The sequence below is a fragment of the Zalophus californianus genome, chromosome 3, assembly GCF_009762305.2.
Source record: "Zalophus californianus isolate mZalCal1 chromosome 3, mZalCal1.pri.v2, whole genome shotgun sequence".
In the NCBI taxonomy this organism is placed as follows: Eukaryota; Metazoa; Chordata; class Mammalia; order Carnivora; family Otariidae; genus Zalophus; species Zalophus californianus.
Genome location: NC_045597.1, coordinates 195,605,820 through 195,616,395, shown reverse-complemented (window position 1 = coordinate 195,616,395; position 10,576 = coordinate 195,605,820). Strand labels below are relative to the sequence as shown.

Below are 10,576 nucleotides of genomic sequence, written 5' to 3'. Positions count from 1 at the left end.
AGGTTGGGTCTTGTTCAGTTGGGAATAAAAGCAGGTGGGGGAAGTTCCTCATCCTCTAGCCACAGACAGCAGGGAGGGTCCTAGCATTGGGCAACAGTGAACACCAGGCAAAACACAGAAGACACCCTGAATCCACCTGAGACCCGAGGTTGGTTCCAAGGAAAGCAAGTGACAGACATGATCTGAGAGAGGCAGCACTGGGAGTCAAGACAGGCCCAGTGTGGGACCCTGCCCACCTGACCCCATCTGCAGGAGGGAGGAAAGAGGCTCCCAAGGAGGTAGATTCCAGTGCATGAGTGCTTGAGCCAAACAAGAGTGATGGAGAGAGGCAGATCACAGCTCCTCTGGAGACCCCAGCACTCCTTCAGCAACCAACACAACCAGACAGAAATCAGTGAGGCTAGAGAAAAGCAGTATCACCAACCACCTTGGGCTCCTGGTCTGAAGGACATTCATAGAACAGCCCACTGGACACAGCAGAATACACTTTCTTTTAAGTGCACATGGAACCAATCCAAGGACACTACTTCTTCGATATCATAAACAAACCTGGACAATTTTACAAAATTGAAGTCATACAAAGTATGCTCTCTATTCATAATGGAATTAACCTAGGAACTGGTACCAGAAAGACATTTGGAAAACCTCCAAATATTTGGAAATTGTGTAACACACTTGTAAATAACCCATGAGTCAATAAGGAAGTCAGAGGGGAGTAGAAGCCATTAGCATGAGTGTGAACATGGTACACAAAGAATGTACAAGGGTGAACAAGTGCAGAGAACATGCGCAAACTCAGGCATGGTGCACAGAGTGGGCACGAGTGTGGGCACAATGCACAGAGTGCACATGAGTGTCAGCACAGTGCATGGAGTGTGCGTAAGAGTGAGCACAGTGCAGGGAATGTGCGTGAACACGGGCACGGTGCACGGAGCATGCACGAGTGTGAGCACAGTGCAGGGAACGTGCGTGAACACAGGCACAGTGCACAGAGCATGAGTGAGCGTGAGCACAGTGCAGGGAACATGTGTGAACACAGGCATGGTGCACAGAGCATGCATGAGCGCGAGCACAGTGCAGGGAATGTGCATGAACACAGGCACCACGCACGGAGCATGCATCAGCGTGAGCACAGTGCAAGGAACATGCGTGAACACAGGCACGGTGCACGGAGCATGCATGAGTGTGAGCACAGTGCAGGGAACATGCGTGAACACAGGCACGGTACACAGAGCATGCATGAGCGTGAGCACAGTGCAGGGAACATGTGTGAACACAGGCACGGTGCACATAGCATGCACGAGCGTGAGCACAGTGCAGGGAACATGCATGAGTGTGAGCACAGTGCAAGGAACATGGGTGAACACAGGCATGGTGCACAGAGCATGCATGAGCATGATCACAGTGCAGGGAATGTGCAAGAACACAGGCACCATGCATGGAGCATGCATGAGCGTGAGCACAGTGCAGGGAACATGCGTGAACACAGACACGATACACAACGGTGGGTGTGCTGCACAGAGCTTGTGGGCACAGCACTGCTTGCAGATGTATTTTTAGGATTAACTACTTGTATTTGAAGGAAAAGAAAAGTGAAATCAATTGTTTAAGTGTTTACCCTAAAAAAAAAACTAATAAAAAAGCAGAAATTAAACCCAAAGCACCAGAAAGTAAGAACAGAAATCAATTAAATTAAAATAGAAGAGCACTAGAGAAAAATCAGTGAAATCAAATTGATTTTTTTAAAAAATCAGTAAAATTGATAAATGTCTAGCTAGACTGATGATGAAAACAGAAGATTCAAGATAGAAATTAACAGGAATGAAACAGGAGTTATTACTAGGTACCTCCTGGGGGTTGCCTGATAAAATAGGGCACATCCAGGTAAATTTAAATTCCAGATAAACAACATGTAAGGGACATACTTATACTAGAAAAGTACTTGTTTTTTTTTATCTGAAGTCCAGATTGAATTAGGCTATCATTTTATCATCACCATCATCATCATCATGTCACACTAAAACTGGAACCCTATACACTATGGAAATTTAAAGAACAGTAAATTAATATCATGAACATTTTATGCCAAAACATTTAATAGCTTAGACAACATGTACAAATTCCCTGAAAGACAAAACTTCCAAAAAATTCATAAAAAGATATGTCTCTTATTTATTAGAGTAATTGAGTTTGTACTTAAAATCTTCCAACAAAGATATTTGTGGTCCATGTGGTTTCACTGGAAAACTCCACTGAATAATCATAGAAGAAAAAACAATACCTGAGAAATTCTTCCAGAGAACAGAAGAGGAGGGGACAGTTCCCAACAGTTTATGGGGTCAGTGTTACTCTGATTAAAAAAACAAAAAAGACAAATACATTAGAAGAAAAGAAAATTGCCAGCTGATATCCTTCATAAATATAATTGCAAAACATTTAATAAAATATTAGCAAATAAAACCTGGTAATATATATGAAAAAATTTGACAGAGTGAGGTTTATCCTGAGAATGTGAGGTTAGATTTTTATTCATCATATCAATAGATTAAAGAAGAAAAATAATATGATCATTCCAAAAAGTAAAGAAAAAGCACTTGACAAAATTGAACATCATTTTATGAGAAAACATGCAAACCAAGAAAGTGAAGGACACTTTCTTTTTTTTTTTTAAGATTTTATTTATTTATTTATTTGACACACAGAGAGAGAGAGAGCGAGAGAGGGAACACAAGCAGGAGGAGTGGGAGAGGGAGAAGCAGGCTTCTCGCTGAGCAGGGAGCCTGATGTGGGCCTCGATCCCAGGACCCTGAGATCATGACCTGAGCCGAAGGCAGACGCTTAACGACTGAGCCACCCAGGTGCCCCTGAAGGACACTTTCTTAACCTGAGGAAGGACATCTGTGAAAGCCCACAGCTAACCTCCCATGCCGCAGTATAGACGTATGGTGTCCCGAGACCAAGAACACGGATGGGTGTCTGTTCTCACTCTTCCTACCAAGCATCGTACTGGAGGTTCTCACTGGGACAACATGGCAAAAGGAATAGCAGGTTGGAAAGGGAAAATTTAAATTATCTGTATTTGCAAGCAGCATGCTTGTCTAGGTAGGAAATACTGAAATAATTCTAGAATAGTTCCAACAAGGGACTTGGGCAAGTTTCAGGATACTGTAATTCTATATGCTATCAATGAACAAAATGAAATCAAAACTTAAAAATACAATTGTGAAAGTGCCAAAAATCCCTTGAAATACTTAGATATAAATATTAATAAACAATATCTGCAAGATCTGTATGCCAAAAACTGTAGAACACTGATACAGAATACTAAAGAAAACCCAAATAAATATAGAGAGATGTTTGTTCATAGATTAGTTGTCTCAATATTTTTTAAGATGTCACTTCTCCCCAAGGTGATATATAGCCTCAACACAATCACCATAAACATTCTAGGATTTTCTTGTAGAAATTGACAAGTTGATCTAAATTTATATGACAAAGAAAGGAACTGGAATAGTTAAAACAATGTTCAAAAAAAAAGAGGAACAAAGTAGGACTCACTCTACCTGATTTCAGAATTCATCATAAAGCTACAGGAATCAATACAGTGTGTTATCGGCAAGCAGATAGACATATAGGGCAAAAGAACTGGATTGAAAGTCTATACCAGACCCACACACATCAGGAGTGACTGATTTGTGACAATGGTGAGTTAGAACCCCCATGCAGAAACAGGTGCAGAATCCTATGGAGAGAACAGCATCCAGTGGGAAGTCAGGGGGTGTAGCTGTGATCCCTCCCACGTACCAGGGGAAGGGCACACACACAAAAAGAAGACAAACAGAGCAGAAGGAAGAACACCCACAGACTTGAGAAGAAATGGTAACTCGAGCTCTGACAGCCTGAGATCCTTGGTCCTGGACATTATCCAACCATCTGCAGGCAGCTGGGAGAACAAATATTTGTTTTCTTGTGCATGCAGTTTTTTTAAAAAAGAGATAACATACTAAGTGCCTATCAGTTCAGCTTATCGTTTTTGAGTTATTGTCAGGGTAGAAGCATGTCAGCCTTTATCAATACATGCACATCACATCATTTTTGTGTCATTAAAAAAAATTTCTCCTAATTTCTACCAAAACTCCAAACATTTCAAGAGGGTTGACTGGATATTTGCTACTATTATATCATAGATTATAGGTACAGAAGTAAAATAAAAGTTCTGTTCAATTATGTGACCTGCCTGGTGTCTTTAAAGCTACTAATTCATCTAAAATTATTTACAAAGTAAACATGAAATAGTATGTTGATGATTCCTTTATTATATTATTAATTAAAAGCATGGAATATTTTTAACTAACAAATATCGTAATTGAACAATTGTGATTAAGAAAAGTGATTTACAGCAATTTTGCAGAATTTGTCAGACATTGCTCCAGCAGTGTGTGTGTGGTTGACTCACTTACAATGTTGCAGCTTAAAATAAATACATGCTTCTCACCTGGATGCCTGACACCAGCTGATCCCCAGACAATAAACTTCTGTGGTCTCAGGAAGATGCTATTTGCCTTACGCCCTGGCAACTGGTTCTTTTTGTTCAATTTTTGAACAGGTAGCACAACCACCCAGCTTAAAAATAATGAAAAAGTAGAGGCATCAAGAGTCATCTGCAGTGGGGTAGCAACCTGCCCAGGCTTGTTGCTTCCGACTGGGGACAGCAGGGTGGAGCAGACTGTGGGCCAGCCCCGTTTGCACCAGCAGAGTGTTATTGGTGCCAAGGAAATGCCTGCCTGCTCATGGGAGAAGACACAGGATGGGGAGGGGCAGAAGTAAAGGGCCCAGACGTGATGCTCCAGGAAGGACACAATATTCTTCAAGGGAAGTATAACCTGAATCTGATTATAAGAAAAGGGGCGCCTGGATGGCTCAGTCGTTAAGTGTCTGCCTTCGGCTCAGGTCATGGTCCCAGGGTCCTGGGATCAAGCCCCGCATCGGGCTCCCTGCTCCGCGGGAAGCCTGCTTCTCCCTCTCCCACTCCCCCTGCTTGTGTTCCCTCTCTCGCTGTGTCTCTCTGTCAAATAAATAAATAAAATCTTTAAAAAAATAAAATAAAATAATTATAAGGAAAAACAAGCAGAAATGAGGAACATTCTATTAAAAAACTGAAAGAGTATTTTATTCTACAAAAATGTAAATGTCATGAAGGAAACAGACAGGCTGGGGAGCTATTCCAGACTGAAGACCAAAGCAAGAGGGATGCTCATTGCAACTCATTCTCCATGACAGAAACACAAGCTGTGAAGGGAGTCCAGCATCAGCAGTGGAGTTTACAAATGCAGTGTGCAGGTATTAACTTTGCTGCGGTGGACACTGTGCTGTGGCCCCAAAACAGAACCTTTCCTTAGGAAACACACACTGAAGTATCTAGGGGTGAAGGGACACGTGCATGCACCTTACTTCAAAGTGGATATCTAGGTAAATGCCAAACATTCTTTCCTCCTCAACTTATTTGCTTATAAAGCAAACAAGGAAAAATAACTACAGAAGAATTTGGGAAAGGGGTATATAGACATTCTTTCTACTGTCTTATAAACTTCCTCTAAGCTCGAAATCGCTTCCAGAATTTTTTTTTAAAAGGTAAAAAGTAAAAGTACAATAATGATTTGGGGGTGTTCCTGTTTGGACTTATTTAGATTCAGATTTCAAGTGTCAAATTTGCATGTTGATTTTGGCACCTAGTTGTGTCGACAGTGGTCCAAACTTGCGCTTTTGAAAATGCAACCCGTGGGCAGTCAGGAATCCTGGAAATTCCCGCTGAGCCTCGGGACACATGGTGTATGGAACCGCTCCAACCGCATCTCCATCACTGCTGCTCACCTGTGCGTAAGCAGCATGTCGGCACGTGCACAGGAGCGACAGAGACTGGGGGCCTGGCCCGCCACACACCCTGAGCCTACACAAATCAGTGTCCCCTGTGGCAGGGGACAGTTACAACACCAAAGCAGCAGCTTAGAAAATGAATAGAGGTCAGCCCCACTGTGGGGTGGGAGCCTGTCACTTGAGCAGGCAAACACGTACATGCTTGTTCACTAGGTGAACGTCATCAGTCAGGTTCACCACCAACTTCCCAGAGAAGGAATCCGTGAATTCCCAGAGCCCATGTCCTTTCCCATGTCTGGTTCTGTGCTTGCTTTTCTTTGGGTCCTAGGAGATGCATCTGTCTCTCTCTATGCAATTCCTCAAAGCTCAGTAGTAGCAGAAGTCTCATTTTTATTTGATTTGTTTTGCCTTACAATGGTGATTTTGTCAAAAACATTTTCAAGGATTCAGGGTTATTTTATTCCAACAGCAGAATTGGCCTATTTGTCTGGGGTTCTACTCTCTCCCTGCTTCTCCTGAGTCCAGCATGGGAAAGTTACTGTTTCCTGATCATCCTGTAGAAAGAGGAACTTCCAGGTAAAGACCAGCATAATGAAGGTTTCCAGGAAAGGTAGCTTTATAGGGATGTTCTGATGTTTGTAGAATTTTCTTATTAAATCACACCTCAACTGAGAATACATAAAACAAATAATAGGGTCATAACTTGGACTCAGGTCCATACCTGAAAATTCATTTAAGAAACATCGTTGGGATGGATTCTCATGAATCAAAGCATATACCTGCCAGGTAGCTAGCTATGGGTATAGGTTTAGATAGATGAGTATAGGTGTAGGTTTAGTTGTAGGTACAGATGTAGGCTCAGGTATAGGTAAAGGTATGGGTATGTATGTAGATGTTCTTGTAGGTATAGGTACAGGTGTAGGTGTAGATACAGGCACAGGTGTAGGTACAGGTGTTGGTGTAGGTACAGGTGTAAGTGTCGGTCTAGGTACAGGTGTAGGTGTGGGTACAGGTGTACGTGTAGGTACAGGTGTAGGTGTAGGACTAGGTACAGGTATAGGTGTGGGTACAGGTGTAGGTGTAGGTGTGGGTCTAGGTACAGGTGTAGGTGTAGGTACAGGTACAGATGTAGGTGTAGGTACAGGTGTAGATGTAGGTACAGGCACAGGTGCAGGTACAGGTGTCAGTGCAGGTATAGGTAAAGGTGTGAGTATATGTGTAGGTACAGGTACAGATGTAGGTGTAGGTACAGGTGTAGATGTAGGTACAGGCACAGGTGTAGATACAGGCAAAGGTGCAGGTACAGGTGTAGGTGTAGGTACAGATGTCGGTGTAGGTCTAGGTACAGGTGTAGGTTCAGGTATAGGTAAAGGTGTGGGTATGTGTGTAGGTGTTCTTGTAGGTCTAGGTACAGGTGTAGGTGTAGGTACAGGTGTCGGTGTAGGTACAGGTGTAGGTGTAGGTACAGGCACAGGTGCAGGTACAGGAGTCAGTGTAGGTATAGGTAAAGGTGTGGGTATGTGTGTAGGTACAGGTACATGTGTAGGTGTAGGTACAGGCACAGGTGCAGGTACAGGTGTCGGTACAGGTACAGGTGTCGGTGTAGGTACAGGCACAGGTGTAGGTACATGTGTTGGTGCAGGTGTAGATTCACATTTGCACATGGGCATGGACACAGCTACACATTTGCATGTTTGGATTCAGAGGTACGTATAACGCATAACTCACCTGAGGGCGGGGTGAGGTGAGTTGGGTGCTGTGGGCATTGCTGACGCTGGGTAGCAGGAAGGTTTCTGCTACAAAGACTTTGCTGGAATCACTCAGGTGGGAGTGAAAGCCTGCCCTTGCTGAGACAGCGCTTACCTTGAACTTTTGTGGACCATTCATATCTTCTGCTGAGAAAAGACTCCAGTTAGTAACCTCGCAAGAAAGTCTTATTTTACATGACAAACTCACTCTAAGGAAGTCGATGGCCCCACAGGCAGAAATATCCAACTGGCTGTCTTCCACAATTGAAATAAGGTACGGGGCGCCTGGGTGGCTCAGTCGTTGAGCAGCTGCCTTCGGCTCAGGTCATGATCCCAGGGTCCTGGGATCGAGCCCCACATCGGGCTCCCTGCTCGGCCAGGAAGCCTGCTTCTCCCTCTCCCACTCCCCCTGCTTGTGTTCCCTCTCCCGCTGTGTCTGTCTCTGTCAAATAAATAAATAAAATCTTTAAAAAAGAAAGAAAGAAAGAAAGAAAGATGGTGCAAGCATATGGTTTTCAGTTCCTCCACTGCCTCCAGAGAGGGTCGGTCAGCTCTCACCGCAACTCTTCCCCAGTGCAGGACAGGCTTTTCTGGGGCTTCTTTTGAGACCTTGGCTTTGAGCATCTCGATTCAGTGCAGAGTTGGGGTTTTCTTTGTGTTGAGCCTTATGAGAGTCATCGAGCTTCTTGAATCTGTAAGACAAAGTAGATGCATTTTATGCTGCTGACAGGGTCCCACATGTTCTATTTTCCTTAATCACTTTTTCTCTCTTGTTTCAGATTCTGTAATTTCTCTTGATCTATCATGGTCCTGAGTGTAGCTATTCTACCTCCCACATGCTATTTGTTTATGTAGTGAAGGTTTCATTTCAGTTACCTCACCTACCATACTTGACATTTCCATGATTTTATAGTGTTTACTCATCTCTTGAGCTTCCTTACTCCTCCCATCATTAAGATGATTTCTCCTTTATTTCTTTTTTTTAAAGATTTTATTTATTTATTTGAGAGAGAGAGAATGAGAGAGAGAGCACATGAGAGGGGGGAGGGTCAGAGGGAGAAGCAGACTCCCTGCTGAGCAGGGAGCCTGATGGCGGCACTCAATCCCGGGACTCCAGGATCATGACCTGAGCCGAAGGCAGCCGCTTAACCAACTGAGCCACCCAGGCGCTCCTTTAATTCTTTAAAGATATTTATAAAAGCTGTTTTCAGACCAGCAACTGCTAAGTCCAACATCTGGGGCTACTTGGAGTCAGTTCTCATTAATGAGTTTTCTCTTGAGTTTGGGTCATGTTATGTCCTCTATTTTTTATTGAAATGAACTTTGCAGATAAGATGTCACCGCAGCTCTGGTTTGTATTGTGCTTCTCTGAGGGTCTTTGTTTCTTGCCCCAAATGACAGTTAGCTTCCTGCACTCAGTGCGAAGTCAGGTTCCCAGCCACCGATAACCTTGCGGGGCTCTGACACCTTCCAGCTGCTGACCTGGCTCCCCGGGGCATCTCCCATGCCTGCTGGGCATGGCCAAATAAGCATTTGGGGCTCACAGCTGTGGCTCACCTGGTTCTGAGGAGTTGCCTTCAGTTCTCAGCTGTCCCACAAGCTCTGCCCCGGGCACCTCTGGCAAGAAAGGATTCTATTTCTGTAGCTGGAGCTGCTCCCAGGTTAGGAAGCACATGTTTGCCAAAGGCAGCAAACTCACAGATGTCTTTGTTGCCCCCCTTCTGATGGTGGCCTCTTCTGGAGCCTGGTCATTTCTCGTTAGGTTCCCTGGGTCTGACTGGCATACACATAGTCCTGTGATCAGCCAGGATTTGGACAGAGTGCACTTAGATTTGGAGTCTGACCTTGTGTTGGGTTCTCTTGCTCCCAGAGTTTCCTCTTTAAGTTTCCATCCTCAAGCTGCCTCCACTGGTTTCATGTACCTGACCCACTGCCATGCATTTAGGGAAAAGTCTTACTCTTCTGGTGGCACTGTTTCCAGAGCGAAGGCTCTGCTGGTTGCCATCTGGTCCTAGGCTTTCCCCAGTGCCTCTCAATAGTTGGTTCAGGACATGCTTCACATTTACCAGCTGTTATCTCTGGGAGGGTTTGTGCCACTGTTGCCGAAAGTCCTTATTTATTTTTAACTAATGTTCAAATTTCTGTGCATGTATAGAAATTTCTAAAATTAAATAATTTCTCACTTAATGGATATGGATAATAATTTAATTCAACATTTTATTCTAAAAAAATTTAAATCATCTGAGTCATATAGGTAGCATTCATCAGTATTCCATCCTTTTAGATTTCTTAACTAACAATAAATGTATAACAATAGCCTCTTGACCTTTTAGAAGAACACCAACAATTAACCACCAAAGATAGTAGCCACCCATAGGTCGGTTATATTCAATTGGAAATGGGTTGTGATTTTTTTTATCTAAGCCGACTGCAGAGATGCAGGAAAGGCACCAGGGGGAGCCCTGAGGATGTACTGAGCAAGGTAAGGAAGGAAACCCTAGCTTAATGGGACACACATATGCAAGACAATATAACGCCCTGGCTTAACTGGAGAGTTCCGGAACATTCTCAGCTTCAGGCACAGCTCCACCTGGACTCAGGCCCATCTTTAGAGATGATCTTAGCACTGTCTTCTCCCTGTCCCAGCTTCACCCTCAAGCTAACGTCCCTCATGGCTGCAGAATGGACTGGGAATTCCAGGAAACTCAGCCACAGCACAACCATACGCATTCAACCCACCGTTAGTTAATCAAAACACTTTGCAGCAGGAGGTTGGGACTGAGGGAGGGCCATCCCACCCAGCCCTCCTGGCTGCCACAGGGGAGCTCCCAGGGGACGCACACTCTACAGCCCCAGAGATAATAAGAAGAAATAACACGTCCATGACTTATCAAACCAAACATGAACACACCCAAAGAGAACACAAGCAATGGGAACAATTCATGCCTCAGTAA

General features: G+C 43.9%; 1 protein-coding gene across 1 annotated transcript; it reads left to right on the top strand.

Moving 5' to 3' along the window:
* Positions 1-785: 785 nt before the first annotated feature.
* Positions 786-1,580, top strand: LOC118356851 (histidine-rich glycoprotein). The gene has a single exon (XM_035726863.1). It carries the CDS (start codon positions 786-788, stop codon positions 1,578-1,580), a length of 795 nt encoding a protein of 264 aa, XP_035582756.1.
* The last annotated feature ends 8,996 nt before the right edge of the window (positions 1,581-10,576 follow it).